At 41.5% G+C, this 22817-nt stretch overlaps 1 protein-coding gene across 5 annotated transcripts in view; it reads right to left on the bottom strand.

Moving 5' to 3' along the window:
• The window catches only part of enah (ENAH actin regulator), a 72038-nt gene that overhangs the window by 7977 nt on the left and 41244 nt on the right, over window positions 1-22817 (bottom strand). For 3 of the 5 annotated variants that reach the window (XM_053484076.1, XM_053484075.1, XM_053484077.1), the window contains exons 4-6: window positions 16511-16583; window positions 4097-4476; window positions 625-1293 (exon numbers count right to left, since the gene is read on the bottom strand). In XM_053484076.1, coding sequence (XP_053340051.1) covers window positions 625-1293; window positions 4097-4476; window positions 16511-16583 — 1122 coding nt within the window. The remainder of the gene's footprint in view (window positions 1-624; window positions 1294-4096; window positions 4477-16510; window positions 16584-22817) is intronic. The other 2 variants (XM_053484078.1, XM_053484079.1) reach the window with 1 other exon arrangement.

Below are 22817 nucleotides of genomic sequence, written 5' to 3'. Positions count from 1 at the left end.
ATAACAGATAAGCAGGACAAAGCTACAGCTAGGTACGCTAGATCCAGTGGGTCTCGGGAAAACATACATATTAACAACACTGCGTATCTAAAGCTTAAACACAAAATACAAGGAACGTCAAAAGCAAGTATTAAAGTGTGTTTATATTCAGCAGTGCCCAATTCTTATGTTTTGTAGTTTACGGTGTCAAACACAAAGACAGATGGACCTGCATGGTGGTCTACAGTACATGGTGAGCAGGAGGCTCATCAGCAGTGCCTAAAGAAGAGATCCAGGACAACCACACATCACAAAGCAACTAAAAAAAGTAACTGATGGCTTGAGACTATTAAATGAACCAACTATATTTGACCAAAAATTTAAATGAATAATCATGTCATGCTTATCCAGGCAAACAGGCATAAATCAAGCAGATGACCAAGAGCACCAGGATGACATGATGTTTTCACAGACAGAAGAAAGTGAGACAATCGAGACACCCAAAAATCTATGATGAAAATTCTCATATAGCACCAGATTACAGCTGCACCTGGCAGGCTCTCTGTTAAGCGCTGGTACTCCCGGGAACCCTTTCTTGGTTTAGTGGGTTAGTGGAGGCAGAAAGACAGAGAGAAGAGGCCTTACCCGGCTCTGGAGCAGAGAGGTCCCCCAGCACCGAGTTTACAGAGCAATCAGCATTGGCAGGGCAGGCTGTAGAAGGAGAAGGGACAACAGGAGGCTGGGTGGATGCACAGGACAAATAGGGGGTCATGGAGGTGGTGAACTGGGGCAAGCAGTGAGGTGGCAGGGGAGGAGGTGGAGGTGATGGAAGGGGCTGTCCCAAAACTGGGGAGGAGGCATGGTATGGACTGGTGACCGGATGGCCATTGGGCGCTGTGGATGAGGAGGAGAAAAGAGGGCTGGAGGCTGGAACTGCAATGACAGGCCGAGGGCCAGTGGCTTTGCCAGGGGGACTACTGATCATGACCGGGGGCGATGGAGGTAAGGGTGTGAAATTGGTGGACTGGCAGAACGCGGTTTTAGAGGCTGGGGCAGGAGGATGAGCTGAGGGTGCAGACTGAGCTGGGTGCCGCCGGGGGATGGTGGCATAATGAGGTAGGACTGGGTGGAAGGCAGAGCCTTTTGAGGTGGCAAAACGCGAGGCAGAATGGCGCAATGGCGGGGTAGGAGGTGGGACGGCAGAGGGTGAGGAAGGAGGAGGAGGGTAGTTGGGGATGGAAGGGGAAACCGGTGAAGAGGTGGAATTCTTGTTGCATTCTAGAGGTGGAGGGGTTTGGAGGGTACTTTCAAAGGCTGAACACACCAGGAAGGGAAGCCGTGCAGTGAGAAACAAGACAGAGAAGGGAAAGGAAGGGGGGAAAAAAGAGAAAGGGAGCAAATGAAGCGGGAAAACCAGCACAGACCTACATCTCCATTATTTTACTTTTGTCTAAGATAATGGACAGGATAAAAATTAGTACAGTCTGTTAGATAAAATCATCAACGTCTTCAAAAATGGATCAGTCCGAGCACACATGGCCAATCAGGTGGAAGATGTGGTCTCTCATTCAGTGCTTTCAGGAGCCAGAACCAAAAGGAATCACTGGTCTACCTCCTAATAGCACACCTCGTTTTAGATTAGTCGAGCTAATCAACCCGCGTGTTATGTGCCGGTTAACCACGCACTCCATGCCACCTGCACAATATATTTTACAAAACAAACACGTCAATCTGCAAAGTCGACAGATGTCACATGGACAGGAAAATATATGTAGGAAATTCATGGCACTGTGCTGTCCGTTAAGGACCTCCCTTAAAAACATCAGACAGTACGGTGTTTCAAAGCAAAACGCTGCTTTGTCTAAAAAGTAGGACTAATTTTAGTTTAAAATTTTAAGCCTTATAGTAGCAGAATAAAATCCATCAATTCAAGGAATAAAATATGAAGCTCAATAAAAGTGTTAAATGTTGTATGAAACGTCTTGAACCTCAAGGTTCACGGTGCTTCATTTCAAAGTAGTTTCCAATATACTAATGTCAGGCTGTGAGTTTGAGTATGAAGCACTGCTTATGCTGACGAGGAGCTGCACTCATCTGCTCTAACGACTCTTTCGTCATGTCTTTTCCTCTTGTCCTCTAATGCCCCTGCATATCTAAAAGTCACAAATGACACAAACTGTATTTGCTATGAAATTTCAGGCCATTTTTATTTTATTTACCCCACTTATAATATAAATCATATACACATGAATCATACTCATCTGCACTTGGCTTGTATTTTAACCCTCCAGCGCTCAAGAATAGAGTTTCTTTCAGGACTGCAATGAAGTTGCCCTTACATCCAGAAGGGCCCAAATCTAGACAGGGTGGCCGGGGCGCCACAACTCACTGCTCATCTGAGAGAATAAGTCTGTCCAAGGAAGGAGTTTCCAGGGCAATAAGCAGAATTCAAGAGGCTTAATTTGTCATTTAATTGAAATTAATATTGAATATGTATAGCCCTTTTAAAAAGTGGTTTTTAAAAAACAGCTTTCCACAATAAAAAAAAAATGGAATTAACTTATAAATGTGTGAAAACAGACATTTAAATAATTAAGAAATTTCCCCACTATAAAAAGGTTAAACCAGTTCGGCAGAGAGCCTCTCAGCCTCCCACGTGCCCTGCAGCCAGAGGCAAAGCTTCATGTGCTGATCCTTCCACAGTCTAGGGAAGCCTGTACAGATTGTTGCAGTTATTCTACTGCTTTCTGGAAAACCTGCAACAAATCTTCAGAGAGAACTGCTTAATGGGGATGCATCATATGACTAATGGAGGGACACACACACACTCCCACTCTAATTAGCACCAGTAGGTCAATTGGATATGAAGGGTCTACGGCGAACCAGCTGCTTAACATCACACGCAAAGCTCCAACAGGGAATGAAACAGAGATACTTTCTACAGGACCGGCAGGACATCAAATCTGTAGTTTAGACCAGTTATAAGTTGCAAGAAATGCTTCTGAATCCACACACGGCTCAGCCATGGTGAGTAGCAAAAGGACAAGGGTCATGGTGTGAAAATATTTATTACAAACTATATACATCACATTATGACTTTTTTTTTTTTTAATGTCTTGAAATGCATGTGCAAATCTACAAGAGGACATCCTGGTCCCTCCCAGCATTTAGAAGGGGAGAAATCAAGCTTTTTTTTTTTTTAGCTTTGGTTAAGATGTCATGATGTAATATTTGCACCAAGGATATTTACTTTGCAATATTAAAGGGACACCAGAAGTTGCACCACTGCCTCAAACGCCAACCCTTTATCCACTCCCTCTTTCTAACATCTTCAACAGCTGTTAGAAAGTTCAATGGCGTATACTGTACATAGAAAAACCTTAGCCAATGTTGTATTCGCCAAAGCTCAAATTGTCACGTTTCATGGCAGTGCCTTCTAGTTTCGCAGCATAGAAATCAGAGTGCGAGATAGCGTTCCTGTGCCACTTGGATCAGACGGACAGATGGTCCCCAAATTACAGTGATTCGTCCTACGATGGTGGGAAAGTTATGCGCATTCAACAGAAAACACTCTTGAAATTTTGATCTTGTCTTAGGCCTGAACTCTGTGCCGTGCAATACTCTCTCATGATACTGGGTGCTAGCAGTGGGCCACAGTTCCCAGTTAGCCATGTGATCCCGGGGGAAAACTATATTACACTACAGTTTACTGTCTTGCCAGATTCTTTTAGTACAGTATGTTCATCTAAAATAAGATCAGAGTTTAAGAAACTCGAGATTAAAGAAGCCTGAACAGTTTCCATAATCCAGAGGACGTGTAACCTTTTTAATCACAGGTTCTTCTCATTCTCTGGCGGTTTCCTCATGCTCTCAGTGAGTTAGACCTTCTATTGCACTTGTTTCAGAAAGATAACATGACTAGTATCACCAACTAAAGAAACCTTTAGTTCATAACATTTGACAACAATGCAGTTTGTTCCTTTTCCTAAGGAAACAAAATAAAAAAACTGAACACAAGATGGGAGCCCAGGCCTACCACTAACCGTGTCTGATGCAGACCAGAACCGAGTACTCTGCCCTGCATAAGATGGTGTAAGAAAAGTACAGAAATGCTGACCAGCGTTGGAGATGCGTCGTCCTCTGTCCGAGTCCTCTCTTTCTATCTGTTCCCGGTGTTCTCTCTCCAGCCTTTCCCGGTCAGCGCGCTCGCGCTCTAACCGCTCGCTTTCAGCACGTTCGATCTCCAGACGCTCCTGCTCTGCACGATCTCTCTCCAGACGCTCGTGTTCCTGGCGCTCGCGTTCCTGCCGCTCACGTTCCTGATGCTCACGCTCCAGCATCTCTCGTGCCTGCCGTTCTCTCTCGATTTGCTCCCGCTCAAGGCGCTCCCGCTCAAGCCGTTCGCGCTCAAGGTGCTCATGGCGTTCACGCTCGAGGCGCTCTCTCTCAAGGCGCTCGCGCTCTTGCTCCTTCTGACGTTGCAGCTCCTGCAGCTGCCTGAAAACCAGAAGCAGAAAGAATCAGAACTAAACACAGTACGGAAAATAAAGCAGACGGATGCATGACTACTCTTATTACACAAGCTGATTATATAATAACAGGTACTGTCACTACATAATCAACGCACCTACTCATTATCGCCACAGTGGGTGTTGCTGCATGTTTTGAAAGCAACCAGTATTATGTGCTATAACAGTCAGACCTTTTTAATCAATGAGTGGAATGTCTGGTTTCCACCATCGCTGATGTTACACACAGCTTGTTCACCTCGTCATTAACTTATTTCGATTTTATTTGTAGAGCATTTGACAATGGACACTGTCGAGGAAAAAAAAAAAAAAAAAAAAAAGAGGTGGTAAACACCAGCTGTGCCACATCTGCTGATACTGGATATGATTTCTGAAGAGCAGCAAGAACAATCTCTTAATTGGTACATTACAATTAACTTACACTAGACATGCATACTGTATGTGGAGCTTTTTGCACCATGTGGCCCCTGCAGCGGCTCTCTGGGGGCCCCCAGCATGAGAACTGCTGTTGTCAAAGTCCCAGTTTATTCACCTTACAGTTTTATAATTTGAACATGTAAATCTGATGGCAAACACCACTGCAGCAGAACATTAATTTAATTACTTGGATAAGGATGAAACGATTTGCTTAGTCTTATCTTTAGGATTATATTTCAGAATACTAACATTCATAAATATTCATTTCTGTTGGATGTGTGTGTTTAATACTCCTTTTAAAGTTATTGAATCACACAATCTTTAGACATGATGCACCTAGAAAATGGCTTTTTTAAATAAATTCATTAATTGTTTTTATTATTATTATTATTATTATTATTATTATTATTAGTAGTAGTAGTAGTAGTAGGAGAAGCAGAGGTAGTAAATGTCTCACTTTAGCAATCCTGTCACATTCTAAACAGCAGGAGAACAGTCCGACCCAGTCATTGTCGTTTCTAGCAGGCAGGTGAGGCAATGCAACCTGTAAATCTTAACTTGTTTTTGAACTACAATTCCTTACATTGCGTCACTGGTAATTATTCTGACAAGAGGCGGGACTCGAACCTGCGTCCTTGGTGGTGATGACTACTATGCCACCACGCTGCCTGCATAGAATATTTGCTCATTTAAATTAAATTAATAAGGCAAAACAATCGATCAGACGAAGACCTTTGAAAGCTTTTGCTGAAACAGATGGGAGTGGATGAGCTCGTACACTAGAGGGCAGCACGGTCATATTTAAACATCTAAAGGTGAACGCATTCTACTTCAGTTAAAGGACTGAAGGCATGACACTGCTGCATCGACAGAAGTCTACCGCAAGGGTCTGAACCGCAGAATCTGACCGATATATAATATAAAAATATAAAAATCTTATTTATACTACTGACGCACACAACTTCTCCCCCCTTAGGCTTAATAAAGTTCACCAGTTTTCCCAACGTTGATATTTAATATTTCACAGCGCAGCAGGTAACCTGACCATCATTGAACCTGAAGCTGTAGATAATCTGTGTGCTTAAAGGAACTTCATGGTCATCTGCATCCTCATACAGACTCAACCGCTAGATAGTTTAGCCTTTATTTGTCACACATACATTTCCGCGCAGTGAAATTCTTAATTCTTTGTACATCCCAGCTTCCCAGCGGGGTTAAGGGCCTTCCTCGAGGGCCCGACAGCAGCAACAGGGCAGAAATGGCTCAACCTGCAGCACTATTAAAAACCAGACGCTTATGCTTGTTTAGAATGGAATAAAGTTTATTATTTGTGTCCTGATTTCTATAGCTTAATGATAAGTGGCACACACACATCACACTGCCCTCTCTAAATGATCACAGGCTCACTGCATAGTGAGCTTTAACTAAAAAATAAATAAAGGAAATCTTAGCCTTCGGGCTGAGAGGACTGCAGCTCAGCCTTATTTTTAAGCACAACTCTATCGTAAATTCAATTATCAACATCTCACCATGATATTACTTTACCAGCTGAATCTAAAAGTCTCCAAAGATAGCAAACAATAGCAAGCCAACATTCCAGGGAGGAAAAAAAAAAACAAGTTCGATCAGAGAGACGTTAGCTGGCTGCACAAGATGAGAACAAACAGCTTTCTATCCATTCTGCACTATAACTATAATGACTGAAGACATTTATTTATTTGTACTAACCTTTATACTCCTTCAGACATTAAACCTTTAAATGAAACTATGTTCTGTTGAGGAAAAACTTTCTGTAACTTAATGCTTGGAACAAAAGAAGTTGTTGGAACAGTAAAGTCTTTATATAGCAGGAGAGTTAATGAACCTCATAATAATATCATAAACACATTTTTTTATATATATATATTTTTTTTTAAGTCTTTAGATACCGCTCAGTTTTAAACGCACCTTGCTGCTCCCTTGGGAGTAGGGGATCGGTCCTGAGAGAGGCTGGGGAATGATCTCATACCCGTGGGACCGCACACCCAAACACACCTTTACCAGGTGATACACATTCATCATCGTGCCTTCACACGCTCAGAGGAGATGAATAAATGGGAAAAACCACACCTTTCAGTTACAACCTTATGCAGGGGGGTGTTTGGCAGCTCAACACCTCAGGCTGTAACAATCAGCCCATGCTCCTGCTGCAGGCTTCACCACCCTGTCTCATCTCACTTCAAATGAAGCCTGCTGTAATGGTCTGATTAGATTTATTCCCAGAGTAGAAATACTCCAACTAGCCATAACGATGTCCTGATCACAAACGCTCGTTTATTTTAATCTGTTAAACCGTTAAATCAAAAGGTTCATGCTATGAAGCGCAAAAGTGACGGGTGTATGAGAACAGAGAAAATCCGCTCCCTTTACTTCTCCGTCTGAAAAGGGATTCCCGTCGACCCAGCCAACTGCCCCAGTTCTCCATATTTAAACCAGTTTTCTGGGCCGTCCCTGACTCCAGGCTTCCCCAGACAGTCCTTGTGCATTCTGTACACTACAGCAAAACACAAGCGGTGCAGAGTAGAAAAGTACCGTACCGAGTCCCTCCAGTTCTCTCCAAAGAAAATATCAGGCTTGTGTCTTCAACAAAGCTTTACAGTGATCAGACTCGGGCCAAACTAAAGTGACCTTTAACCTGGTGATAATGCTCGCTGGGGTCAGGCCTGTCGGGGCTCTGGATGAAAACGCATGGGATCGTCAGGGATGCCACTTTGTTCAAGAGCTGCTTATATGACAAATCAATTCTCAAATTCCACCAAATGAATTAGTACAAGTGAAACTCGTGTCGTGAAAAAGTTCATTTATTTCAGTAATGCAACTTAAAAGGTGCAATTAATATATGAGGGACTCATGACATGCAAAGCAGGATAGTTCAAGCCATGATTAAGATGATCCTGGCTTACAGCTCATGAAAAAACCCAAATCCACAATCTCAGAACCTTTTCACAACATTCTAATTTTCTAAGTGTCTCACTCTAATCAGCTAATTAAACCATAACACCTGCAAAGGGTTCCTGAGCCTTTAAATGGTCTCTCGGTCTGGTTCAGTAGGAAACACAATCATGGGAAAGACTGCTGACCTGACAGCTGTGCAGAAAACCATCATTTGACATCCTTCATAAGGACGGAAAGCCTCAAAAGGTAATTGCAAAAGAAGTTGGATGTTCCCCAAGTGCTGTATCAAAGCACATTAATAGAGCGTTATGGGAAGAGAAAAGTGGAAGAAAAAGGTGCACAAGCAGCAGGGATGACTGCAGTCTGGACAACAAGGAACCACAAAACAAATCCGAACACTGCAGCGCTGCGAGGTGGCATATGGCACATAGTGAGTGGAAGCAGTAAGGAGTAGTTTGTTTCTAAAGCAGAATCCTGCAACACTGATTAATCAGAGGGAATCTGGTTTGTTGAGAAGGTGTCTCCATCGTTGGCCTGCATGTGCATCGCTTAACACCCGAAATCATGACATTCCAAAGACCACAAACAAAATAAACAAAAGCGAGGCTCCGGTACGAGAGTCAGATAATATTTCCTCATATTAACATCTGTGTGAACAAGCTGTCCTGTTGTGAATCCAGGATTTACAGCCTCGCTGCTCTCACTTGTTCTGGAGTTACAAAAGCAGCAGAACAGGTCAGGTCAGATTGACAGTCACACAAAACAAAGTCATGCCCTATTATAGAGAGCAAGGGATAGATATAATGCGAGTAAACTGGCTGCTTTATGTCGGGGAGAAACACCGTGTCCAACAGCTGCATTTCATAAACAGGAAAAAATAAATCCCTGATGACGTACGTGTCCTAAATATCCAATGATTCCACAACATGAACGAAGAATCTCAGCAGGATGGGAAGAAGAGAGATGTATTACCACAATCCGCTGTAAACACCACCACTAAGCAACACTTAGCAACAACTAGATCAAACGCTTGGGAATCGCAATTCGATTCAATTTGATTCCGCAGCACTAAAGCTAATTGTCCAAGTTGCTTTTAAGTATTAATTATTACTAAAATGTTTTTTAAACTCTAATACTTTGTAACAAGTGTTTGTTTAAATTTCACCTTCCGCTCTACACTCCAGTTCAACAGGTGGCAGTATTGCACCAACCGCACAGGAATCAGGAATCGTTACCATCAGTTATAAACACTTTTAGAAAATACAAACTGCTTTTATCTTCTGTAGACGTGCTAGATCTTTCAGAAACGAGTCAGTTTTAGATGATTTAATGCTTGAAAAACAACGAAAAGAAAAAAAGAAGTGGGAATCGAGTCTAAATTGAAAACTGACCCACTGATCCGGTGAATTGAGCACCAAAAGATTGATGAAGCTGTACAATTGATTTAATCACACAGCTCTACCGCCATCCAGTGTGATAGAAACATAGCCATGGAAGGTAACCCTGACTTTGGTTACTGACCGAGAGCAGCTCCACCCTCATTATCTGGTAAAAGCTATTTTTCTGTCCTCTGACCTAATAGAGGGATTTTTTTTTTTTTTTTGCAGGCCCCATTAACAAATCATCTACTCCAATATGGAAGCAAAACAGACGAGGCAACACTGGTGACACATGCCGAGTCCTGATTTAAGGCCCATTTGGTTTGTGCAGCTTTCCTCTTGGCATTTAAAGACCCAGGGTTTGACTCCGTGGATGCCCTCCAGGACGGCCCATATGGAGCCTTCTCCACTTCTCTGCCTAGCAGATGTCGCTTCCAGCTCCCTTCAACACAAAGATTCCTCAGATAAACCAGACATTTCATTATTTTCTGTCCTGTACACCACAGTGGGCAGGTGTGTGTGTGTGTGACAGCACATGTTTGGAGAGAGTGTGTCCACATTGCTGTGATGCTGCAGGAACACGGGTTTAAACAGATGCTGATGCTTCAGTGAGGAAGCCCGTGTTCGCCACACCCTCCCTGACTGGTAGACGAGTTGTGATAGAAAAGCGCTAGCTAGCAAGTGGGTGGGAATCGGCAAAACCACTTTGGTGAGAAAACTGGGGGGAGATGTGTTCCAAAGAAGTCCTCGACACCAAATGCCTCGCAGTGATACAGTAGGAACACACTTTCAAACTCAGCACAATCAGTTTTGTATTCGTTACATCAGCAGCGTCTGCACTTTCTCTGTGCTGGGGGAAGTGAGCTTTAGATGACCCACCTGGCAGATGTGCTGAAGGCAAAGGAACCAGGAAACCTGTATATCAGCTATTTTTACCCTTCCATTAAGCCTCTTCATGTCTTTTTAAAACCAACACGATAACAGTATTTTTGGCCCAGCGAAAAACAGACTCCCTTTGCTCTCCCTGAGCTCGTTCGCTCCTGCTGGTCCACGTTCAAGCGGTGGGGGTGGTGTGGAGTTCAAACTGAAATCCCTACATTTGTTCACGTAACTCACCATGAGTGAGATACTGGTTGAATTTGCAACTCTGCAGGATATAAACCGCAAACCCAGATGGGGTAAAAATAACCAGATTTGGTATCTAAAGACAAGAAGAAACACAGATCATCTACACTGCATAAAAAAAAAAATGTAGGATTGAAAATACAGTTTATAATACACACATTCCTGCGCTGATGTGAGTCACCCTGGGAAAGCTTTGTAAGTAATTTTGCCGGCACAGAGGACGAGGACTATTTCGGAGAACACAAGAGTTTCTGCTTGACCGTCACAGACGAGTCAGCAACCAGGCAGGAGAGATCAAGATATATTGTGTGCACACACACACACACACACACACACACGAAAGGGGAAAGAAAAAAAAAAAACTGTCTGGATTACTGTGTTGTCAATCCATACTGATGGGACATTGGACACGTTTCCAGGTCCTCTGGAAGCACTGGTCCTAATTTGTACACCCATCCAAACTACATTTCGTTTTGAATGGAATTGAAATTTAAATATAAATCAATGCTTTGACCTGGTTCTGCTGCCAATCGTATAGTCAGGGGGGAAAAAAAAGGTACACGGGTAAATAAGTCATGGTGAAGTGATGAACTGTCCTTAACCTCAAGGAATGGAATAGGGCTAATTTTTTCCCTTCCTTTGCTTGAGATAGGCAGCAAACACACAACAAAGCAATTCCTCATATCGTAAACCAGGCAACACAAGCAAGAACGCTGTCTGGAAAACCTTATAAAAATAGCTCCAATTTACACTGACCCCAATATTCCACTAATAATGGGAACAACAATCCAACTGAATTTTTAGGACGAAAAAAAAAACCGCACCCTATAAACAACAGTCCGACCTGATCAGAGACGCTGTAAGGAAACCGCGTAAATCTTTTGTGGAAATAAATATATTTTTTCCGTGCATGTTCACCCCACGTACCAATAGGTGACTCAAGGAGAAGGGTTTGCTTCTATTTCCGATCAGAACATCTCTGTCCCATCAGCCTTTATTTCAGACCTTTATCTACTGGGTCTGACTGAGGAAGGAGCTCTGATTGGTGTTTTACTACGTATGAAGTCTAAGCCAAACTGATCATTGCTCAGACCGAATTCTTGTAACCAATCAAAATTCAGAAGGCGAGATTTATCAGACATTATATATATATATATATATATATATATATATATATATATATATATATATTTCTGGCAAATTTAATGCTTTACACAATGACGGCACAGTGGCTAAGTGGTAATGTTCATGTGCTTGGTGGCGTTTCTCTGTGTACGCCGGTTTCCACTCACAGTCTAAAGATATTAAAGGCAGATTGGAGTCCCCAAATGTCCTGTGGAGTGTAAATGTGTGTGTATGTATACATGTATGCCCTGCGATGGATTTGCACCCTGTCCAGGGTGTACCCTGCCCGAATCCTCCGTGGGTACACTCCGGGCCCCCCCGCAACCCTGTATTCAGAAAAGATCGGTGTAGACAATGAGTGAATGAGCGAGCAAGCGAGCGAGGAATCTCAAAATAAAAAAGTTACATCCTGAATAAAAGCTTTGAGCATGGAAACATCTTTAACCAGAATGATTTCAATTGGTTTAAAGAAATAAGTAAGTGGTTAGCACCATCGCCTCGCACCTCCAGGGTCTGGGTTTGATTCCCGGCCAGGCTCGATTACCGTCTGTGTGCATGGAGTTTGCATGTTCTCCCTGTGCTCGCTGGGTTTCCTCTGGGTACTCAGGTTTCCTTCCACAGTTTAAGACATGTAGACTAGGCTAATTGGCGTTCCCAAATTGCCCTTAGGTGTGTGAATGAGTGTGTGAGTGTATGTGTGTGTGCCCTGCGATGGATTGGCACCGTCTCCAGAGTGTCCCGTGCCAAGACTCCTGGGATGGGCTCTAGGTCCCTGTGTCCCTGTATACAGGATAAAATGGTATAGAGGATGAGTGAGTGAGTGAGTGAGTGAGTTAGTTTCTCAGTAACTGATGTGCACAATAAGGTTGTTTTACTCTCCTAACAGTGCGCAATGCCAACTCTCAAATACTTGGGCTGTGCATCAAATTGTATAAATCACCGTACTAAATACTGCATCATGAGATCGTTCATGACTTTACTACGAGAAGGTAAAATTCTACAGTCATTCTGTAGCTCTGATCCAAGGCTCTGATGGTACAACAAGAATGGTCAGACTGAAAGCATTTGCTCCTGCTTCTCTTTCTCCTGCAGAGCAATGCCATTCCACCATGACGCCTGGCTGTGGAGGAACTGTGACAAAGTTTGGCTGCAGGGGCTCAGCGCATGAGTCAGCTAACAGCCTTGATATTTGAGTAGTGTAAAAGTCTGTCTGGCCTGAAATAATGTGACTGACAAATGAGATCCATCTAAGGCATGATAAAATACAAATGCTAAGATGAATCAGTTGGTCCTGATGAACAGCGGCAAGAAGAAGTGATGCTTAAGTGCTTTTTTCAAAGCTAATACAAATTGCATTACTTTCAAATGACTTTCCAAACAAAACGGTCAAAGTCACTATCCATCCTTTACTGCCGTACTCTTGGACAGAATTCATCCAAAAAGCTAAATCTATATTATATCCATGAATGCTTCAAAAACATTTTATTCACGGCACTAAAGCCTGAGCCGACATTCCATGACAAGCCGTCATCTAATTATGGTGCTCTGCCAAGTCGTTAGTGCCGAGAGCTCGAGCTGGCAGGCCGACTCGGCCGTGCTCCGATAGTAAGAGGGCCACTGAAAGCCATTTATAAACATGTGCGAGCAACCTGCTTCACATTCCCTCACAGCCGTCCGCGCTGACCGGCATTGTATGGGGTTTGCATCACAGAATGACATCAGGCTCCAAACATTTAACCAGTTCCATTGACTGCAATAGCTAAATATGGCAGTGGGCTCAGAGTGCGTCTGCGCAGGCTCCATTACACACCCTCAAAGACATTCCCTGTGAGAATCCGAGCCCGACACTTTTTACGAGATTCTTTTCATATGAATTAAGGGATCCTTATATGGAGCGTTTACACAACTCAATCCGACATGGCTGATGAGCGCGAGCTGTTACTAGGCTGTGCACAGGACTTTCTGCTTCCAAAAAAAAAAAAAAAAAAGGACCCTCTAACATCCCGTTTGATAAAATAATAATCTTAGTACAGGTATGTGTACATGACATAAAAAGATATGTCGATATTAGAGAAGCATATTTCTTTTTCAAAGTGTTCATGATTTATTATTTTGTCAATGAAGAAAAAAAAGCTCCCACTTTACCACTTGTGTTATTATTTATATTAATTAGCAGGAGATTCCATAAATATGAGACACTTTCTGACTCATAACCTGCTGAATACCAGGAGGAACATTTTGCACAACACAGACACCGTTTTATAACCTCTTGGTCCAAACATGAGCAAATTGACAGTAATTAATCCCTGGGCTGAATCAGTTGCTCAGCTTTTGATTTTTATTTTGTGTTTGCTACTTGGTGTTGATTTCCTATACATTATTAAACACCAGGATGCATATGGATGGAACACAACGTGCATCTCACGAGTGCCATGTTAACACGGAATGGTGGATTTCCCGTGGTATGAACCAAAAACCTGACATTTTTAAGCACCCTTTAACACGTCAAATCAAATCAGGCAAAACAGGCGCTTTGTATAATAAGATATTATATTTTGTACCACTAGGAGCCAGATCTAAATTATAGCGATGACTAGCAGGACTCTGGCTGCTCCTCGCAAACAAACACTTCTACAGGAGATGGTGGAAAACATGCAGGAGTCCATCATGCCTGTGAGCCAGACTTTTTTTTTTTTTTTTTTTAACTAAAGAAACTTTATTTTAGCATCACATCAGAGGCACGGCTATGGTGACAGATTAAGATTAAACCTGAAGTAAAATGTTAAATATCTACAGTCCCCTCCAAAAGTACAGTATTGGGACAGCAAGGCCAATGCTCGTCTTGCTATACACTAAAATTATTTAAATTTCTGATCAAAAGATAAACAAGAAAAATAGGACAGAACTACAGTTTCCATTTTCTGATATTGACGTCTGCATTAAACTTGTAAAGTGATCAAGAATATTAAAACCTATGACTGACGAGTGCTCCTCTGTGCCCTTGTGTCCTGTTAGATCGAATGTTTAAGGGAATAGAACTAAACTTCTGCATTTCGTTTGAGCTCCGAGTTTTTAATCAGGGCAAAATGATAAACCGGCATTTATACCGGCATTTATTTAACCGGCAGAGAAAAAGAGCTGACTATGGGGGGAAGAAATCAAGCTATTGCGAAGAAAAGAGGTAAAATCAGATCATAGTCACTGCGGAATTATTGGGGATAGACAATATAACGTTTTCGGGGGAATACCTTCAAACAGTTGATTGTAATAAGACTTCACAAGCAGAAAGAAGCCATAGCAGATAATCTAAACCCCTCACCAGCAGTGAGAATTCACAAAGAAATGGCACAAAAGTTTTGAAACTGAAAAGAAACTTCTTCCAAAGTGACTGGAAGGGCGAAGCTCGTAGAGAAAAAGGATCTGTTCCTGCCCCAGAACATACGAGTGGAGTGAAGTACCAACAGAATGAAGAGAGAATCCCCTAAAACTGTCTGTTCCTATAATTTTGCTCACCAGAAAATTGGCGTGGAGTTCGCATGTTCTCCCTGTGCTTTGGGGGGTTTCCTCTGGGAACTCCAATTTCCTTCCACAGTCCAAAGACAAAGATGTCTTTTATATTAATTGTGCTGTAATAATGTTCAGAAGAGGTCCAAGTCACACACTACGGTTTTCTGCATCCCACCGCCGTCTCTGGCCACCAGCTTCATACTCGGCACAAGCCTCATGTAAAGATCTGCACTGAACCCTGTTTATACAGTACCTGATCGAGAAACGTCCACGTAGCCAGCTAGTTTACTTGGAACTGAATCTGACAGATGCTTGGAGCTCAGCTAATAAATTGACTTTTCAGTTCATTCACTCATTTATTATACGAGTTCATAATTAAAGCGTTATAGTCCATAATCATTTGTCAAGGATCTGGAACAACCTGCAGGCCGATGCTGCGCTGGCGTGTTTGATGGAATCTAAGGGAATCACCGCACTCTCTTAGCTGTGAACTTCAAGTGTCCTAAACTTAATTGACAATATGAAATAAATAAAACAATATGAAATTACGTGCTTAGGCAACGCCCCCCCCCAAAAAAAATGGTTTGGTGACAATTATAAACTTGTGTATAAGCATATTTCCAATAAATTTGGTCGACACCAGTCAGCATGTTTTGTTCGTTTATGCAGCCGCCGCATTCATTGAATTCCATTTCTTAAATAAACCTGAGCAGGTATCAGTATCTGTTTTGGTTAAAAGACTAAAGTGAAAGAATGATGAGGACTAACACTCCCAAGAAGCAAAGTTGTTGGCACAAGAAGATGCCACTTTTGAACGTGGGCCAAAGTACATACGTTTCTCTTTCTCAGCTGCAGCACTAATGAGGGAAGCAGGTCAGATGGTTTGAGTTCTCTTGTTGTTGCTTCTCACGCTCAGCAGTCGACGCCACACTGTGTGTGAGTGTCAGGAACAGAACATCTTTTTCATTTTTTTTTTTATTTGACGACTTTCATGTCACTTTTATGGCTTAAGTAAAGATGTTTGCTTGAATTCTGACCAATCCCACCTGCTCCTGCAGTACGTCACCAGGAAAACTCGTCTTTCAGGAAAAACCTTTTTGCATCTAAACTGCTGCGATTTTAATTTGTGAATTATTAGGTTAAATGTTTTAAGTCTAAATATTACATTAATTATGAATTCTTATTGTGTCATTTTAAACGTTATGTCGCCCTTGATGATGATAAATATATAAATCTCATTTCAAGTTCAATTTCTTAACAATACGTAACTCAATTTCAGACATTTTAAATCTCATTAGTTTTTTTCTTTGCTCGATACACGTCAATAATTCGGGCCTTGTGTGTGTACATGCCCATGTCACAAATTAAACAGTAAATGGACCTCAAAATAAAACGGTGATTTACTTGTTTGCTTTAGCTATTTAAAATGTATCTGACTTTTTTTTAAAATTATTATTACTGTTTGCACATCCCGACTACGTGCCTCTGGTTTGCTGGTTAAAGTTCGTCACTCACCGTCTCTGCATTTCCAACTCCTCTGGCGAGGGGCCGTTCTGCACCTGAGGACTCTGTCTTGGCAACGTGGGGCCTGTAAAGAGAGACGGTAGAAAAACACTCAATTGATCAGTGCTTGAAAGAACTACAACACTTAATTGATTAATTACATGGAGCAAGACACAAAGGAGTTAGAAATAGATTTCTGAGAGCAACATTAAACATTGTTGCTCGAGTTGGAATGGAGACGGGGATTCAGCTTTTATGCTCATGCTTGTTGTTCAAAATCCAGAAGAGCCACAGTGTGAGCAAATGTGAAAAGGGCAAAGAGACACTAAAGACTAGCAAAAGCTTAACTATTTCGAACACAAGCTTTCACACTGCAAGGCTGAATCAATGCAGCATCGAGCAGATGTGTCTGAATCAATGCTTCACTGAGCAGGTGGTATTCCTTCCACACTTCATTACTAGGCTACCCATGGCCTATTCCATTTCCTGCTTAGTGTCTTCACACAGCCACATCACATAGCGCTCAGCACAATTAGCTGAGGCTTTGCTCATCTGACAGCATAAAACAGATAGAGACGCTACATCCTATAAACGCCTGCTGCAGCAGCAGAATCGAACACCTGAGTAACTGCACAGCTGGAAATTCTGCCAGTAAGAGTGAATTTTGAATAGCATAATTAATGCACTGTTAATATAATCATCATCATGTGATGCTGGTAGGGAATTCCCAAACAAAATATCATTAATATGCCATCTATTTAAACTTGACCACGGATTTAATACACCGTCTTACAAACAACACGAGGAAATAACGGCTTATCAACTCAATGCTGAATGCTATAGCAAAAAATGTTTTATATACAGTCATGAGAAAAAGATAAAACAACCAGCGTCAGATTTTTATTCATTAAGGGGCAAAAACATCTGTGCTCCTCACCTTATTCAATCATCTTCCACAAAAAAGTTCAGAAACAAAGTGGGAAAAATACGTACACCTTTAATACTTCAAGAAGTATGATTAGCAACCATGTGGTATTAACGAAATAGTAAAGTTTTTTTTTTATTGTTTTAAAATTTGACCAAGTCTTAAAAAAAAAAGCAGGAGTTTCTGCAACTAGTTGTTGAGCACTCAGGCGTGTCTCTAAATCATGTTAAATGGAAAGACATCAGCCACAATCAGTGTGCACCCGTCACAAAATTAGTTATAACTTGCATATGAGGAGGAACAAAAATCACTTTACATCAACGACTATTTAGTCTAAATAGACTATTTACTATAACTCTTCCTGATCCTACTTTGGATTTGCATCTGGAATTAAACTTGATTTCATACAGAAAAGACGACCTTTAATGCATTCTAGCTAAAATTTAAATACAGATTCACAAAAGTGCATCTGGAATAATCCACAGTCTGCTGGAGAGCCATTCACGATTCAGGAGCTGATTCACTATTAGAATTTAAAACATTCTTGAATAATCAATTATTTGAGGCAGGTATTCTTCCCTAATGCATCGCGATAAAAGTTAATGATGTACACTTACTTAGTGAGAGGATGTGAATTGGGAATGGTCAATCTGGCCAACTACTTAAAAATGGAACCCACTATATAAAATCTACTTTTGAGTCACATTAAAGATGTTCATATGGGACAGACAAAAAAAAAAAAAAAAAAAAAAAAAAAAAACTGTCCCACTGTTGTATTGGCCAATTGCAAGGCTTAAACAAGGCAGTTAGATTTCTTCCTATTGTGACCTCATAAGAGCAGCCCCTTCCTTCTGCTTGTTGCTCAGATCTGTGGTTCTGGATTCAACCCTGGCCCGTGTTCGAATTCTGACTGATGCCCCAATCTTGAGACGCACCGATTGCAATTTGGCCCAAATTAATTTCAGATTTTTTTAGAAAAAATGTCTATATTTCGAATGTGGTCAGACAATCACAAGTCACAGAGTCAGCCAAAAGATCATCAATTCATCTGGCGCATTAACACACTTTGAGGCAGCTCTGAGGACGATTAGTAATTAACCCTGTTTGCTGCTGGATGAAGACAATGCATCTCAAAAAATTACTTTAATTAAAAAATGAAAGTCATATTCTAGAGTCATATGTAACGTGCAATATTTCAAGTTTCATTTTAATGCTGATTAGAGTTTATAAAGCTCACGAAGATCAAAAATCCAATATCTCAAAGTATTATACAAATATTTACTGAGATCAATAAATAAGGATTTAAATTACACAAATGGCCAAAAGCTATATTATTTATGCACTTAGTACTGGGTCAGGGATGAATGGAGGCATCAGTGCAGAGAGCTGATTCGCCATCAACACTACAAATGAAATGCAGAATTCACCTTCATCTGAGAAGTTCTTTTTTTTCCTTAGCTCAGGGATGATGCTTCTCAAGTCTAATATTCGGGAGTGGCTTCAAACTAGGAATACAGTTGTAGCCCATCTCCTGAAGATGTCTGTTCGTGGTGGCTAGCCTCACCCCACTTTTTGTAAAGCTCTCATCTCAAAAAAAGTATTTAAATCGGCTCCATGTGCACCGTTTCCTACCACACGTTTCCTTTCCAGTCAACTTTTCATGAATATGCGTCGATACGGCACTCTGAACAGCCAGCACTTTCAGTGAACTTATGATCTTTTATGACTCATCCCCCTTGTGCAGGGTGTTGTTGATCATCTCCTGGAGAACTGTCAGGTCAGCCGTCTTCCCCATGTGTGTGCCAATCCTTCAATGAAAGTCCCGGACAAATGATAACGTGGATTAATGAAGCTTTAACGCGCCCTTAAAATCCCAGACTGCTCAGTTTTCTTACTGACCTGCACATCAGAGTCACATAATAGCACTTAGCTCATGGACCTGATCCAGAAGCACTTACTGTAGCATCAACTCTGATGGGAAGTTCTCTCCTGTTACATCTGCTAATCTACTGCTGTTATATTCCATGTGCATTTCACTACATCACTGATGACTTTCATCCATCTATCTTTTGAATACCAGTATATCAAAATATTAAAGTGTAAAATTCCAAGATACAATATTAACTGAAAAACATTAAAGTTAAGAACTACAGTACAAACCCCACATTCAGAAGAAAACCCCATGTACATACACGAGCGGAGGGAGAACGCATGACTCTTCTGGCAGCAGATGTACCCAATAAGTCCATCCTTACAGTCTTTGGGACGATCGTTAACAAGTACGAGTGCGCCGGCACCGCTAGCACCATGGTCAACGGCATCATGGGACGTCAGGGAGAGTAGCATGGTGTTCTAACAACCGTGCTCTTGTAATACAAACCCAGGCTGAAAGCAGGCAGGCTCTGAGCAGTGACGCCCCACCGTGACGTTAACGGAGGAGGAAGCAAACTGTCCATCATACCATCCAGCACTGATTAATTATTCAAGTGAGGGCCATGATACCGTTGCCCTTCAAAACAGATCCGCTTTACTGCATTTAGGTCTGAGGCATGTGAGGATAGGAGAACTCTTATAACCAAACAAAAAAATAAAAAGAATCTCAAGAATACTGTAATCATTATTTAGATTTGTGGGGGTTAGAATTCTATACCTGGTGACATTGGGCCATTCTTACACCTTGTAAAAGTGCTGGGTCCTGGGAACTTAATAATGAGAACAACCATCTCCCGAAAGCGGTCTAAAACCTACCTCCTCTTTGCACATGGAGCTTACATTAAAAACAAAGATCTGCTGGAATTTCTAAGCTGTCTCCAAGGGTTAAGAGCAGTTGACCCCATGCTGTAACATCAGACTAGTTCTTGACATCTACATCAGGTGTTAAAATGTTACAGCACCTATTTGGGGAGACCGAACAATTTTTGGCATCCTCCCTCATTAACACTCCTTTACTCTGTCACTCAGTGAACAGGACATGCAAAGGAAACCCCTCTGACTTAGTTCTGCACACAGGTTTTTTTGGCTTTGTGTTAAATAACAGCATGATCAAATAAAGTATGTTGTTTATCTGAGGTTGTATTTGCCTTATATTGATGATCAGATAAAATTTTTACGCACAAAAAAAACCTCCATATAATTATACACGCACAGCTCCAATGCAAAGTTTTCAGACCCTTTTAGATTTTCCACATGCTTCACACTCATTTTAAAATAGATAAATTTCCTCCCTTCATTCTACATGCAATACTTTACAATTAAAATGAATAAATAAATTAATAAATTAATTAATTAATTAATTAAACTATAAAAGACTGTAATATTTCATTTCCATAAGTATTCAGACCATTTGCTAGGACACTTGCATTTGAGCTCTGGTGCATCCTGCTCCTATCAGTGGTCCTTAAGATGCTTCTACAACTTGACCCAAATCCACATGTGCCTGACTTCAATTGGACAATTATGAAAAGCATACACACTTGGCCATATAAGGTTTTACACCAAGTTGTGCATGTGAGAGTGGAAATCCATGAGTTCGAGAGATTCATCTGTAGACCCACGACACAAGATACAGATCTGGGAGAGTAGACAAACTTTCTGAAGCATCGAAGGAACCCAAAAGCATTATAGCCATCATTCTCAAATAGAAGAGATTTAGAACAAACAGTCCACACAGATCTACCCGCTCAGCCAAACTGAGTAATCAGGGATGAAAGTCCTTCGTCAGAGAGGGAACCAGGAACCAGATCCCGAGGTTCCCTTGTGGAGATCCGAAAGACATACAGTAGGACATCCAGCACTGAAGCACTCTACCACTCCGCAGGAGGAGCCAGATGGAACACACAACAGCTGGCTGAGAGTTTGCCAAAAAGCACCTGAAGGACTCTTGGACCATGAGAAACAGAATCCTCTGGTCTGATGAGACAAACGTTAAACTATTTGGAGTCAGGAAATCAGACACTAATCATTATTCAATATAGAGAAAAGAAAGTAGATGCAGATAATATAAAGAGCTTTCCCGAGTGAATACCTTTACAGAGTGCTTAGGATTTTAGGCTGGGCGACAGTTTACATTTCAGCGAGACCAGGACCCAAAGCATAACGCCATGAGAACATAGCAGTGACTTTAGAACAACTGAAGTGAAAGTGCTGGAGGGGACCAGCCAGAGTTTGAACTCAATAGAGCATCTCCGGAGAGACCTGAAAATGGCTGCTAAATGACCCTGCATATTCAACCTGGAAGAGCCTGAATGATTCTAACCAGAAGAATTAAAATAAAAATAAAACTGTGATGCAAAAGAATGCTGTGCCAAACTTGTAGCATCATTCACAAGACTCAAGGCCGTCACTGCTGCCAAAGGAGCTTTAATCGCGTATTCAGCAATGGGTCTGAATACTTATGGAACTGGCATATTTTAATAAATTAACTAAACACCTGTTTATACTCTGCCATTGTGGGATATTGTGTGCAGAATTGAGTAAAAATAAGACTCAATCTATTTTTAAAATTTTACAAAATGTGGAATACGGTGTTGTGCGCGTGCTTAAGTTATCATTTAACCACATTTCTTGTAGAAAACAAATAACAGGATTTCTGATTGGGTCATGAATCTGATGTTTAGGGGTGAGCTGTTTTAAATCACATTTTTATAAAAATGACCGTACAAACGACATCCACTTGATTTTGCGGTTCAATGCTGAAACCAAAGAGCAGCACTCGAACACAAGAAACCTTCTTACTGTACAACAATAAACAGAACTGAAGATATTAAACTCAAGAGGATGCATTTCATCACACAGATGTCATGGCTCATCACACAGATGTCATGGTTCAACAACGTAGTGTTAAGCTTGACAGGTGAAGTTATGAGATGCACATTCTCTGCCCCAACACCTCCTACACGTCTCCTGTCTTTTTCCGGACAACCAGAGAGCAGGAGAGAGATGGAGGGAGACACCGAGTCTGGCAAGTGACAGGATTGATGACAGAGTCTGCAAATAAAAAGTTGTGAAGGTTCCAGTTTCCATGCCTGAGCTCCCAGTCTATACGTCCCCCCCCCCCGAAAAACATGAGCCCTTGACCCCCAGGCACAAAAGCGACTAGTCTTCAGTCATCTGTTGTTGGGGTACGGTGTCATAGTGCTCTTCTTTGAGCCTGACCACCAAGATGATGCATAAAGGCGGGGGGTTTGGGGTTGGGTAATAATAAAATTCCTAATATAAGCAGCTCTGCTTAGAGACAGTGATGCCAAAAAGCGCTGAAAGTATAAAGTCGTGGATAAATGTCCTAAAATCCACCACTGAACAACGGCTAGGCCAACTGATTCACAGCATTGTCCGAAATATAGCACATTTAAATAATATTACAGCATCCTGAAATGCATATATAGAATTAATTAA

Source organism: Clarias gariepinus, chromosome 23 (assembly GCF_024256425.1).
Source record: "Clarias gariepinus isolate MV-2021 ecotype Netherlands chromosome 23, CGAR_prim_01v2, whole genome shotgun sequence".
NCBI classification, from domain to species: Eukaryota; Metazoa; Chordata; class Actinopteri; order Siluriformes; family Clariidae; genus Clarias; species Clarias gariepinus.
Note: the sequence above shows the minus strand (reverse complement) of the source record. Positions and strands in the feature narration are given on the sequence as shown.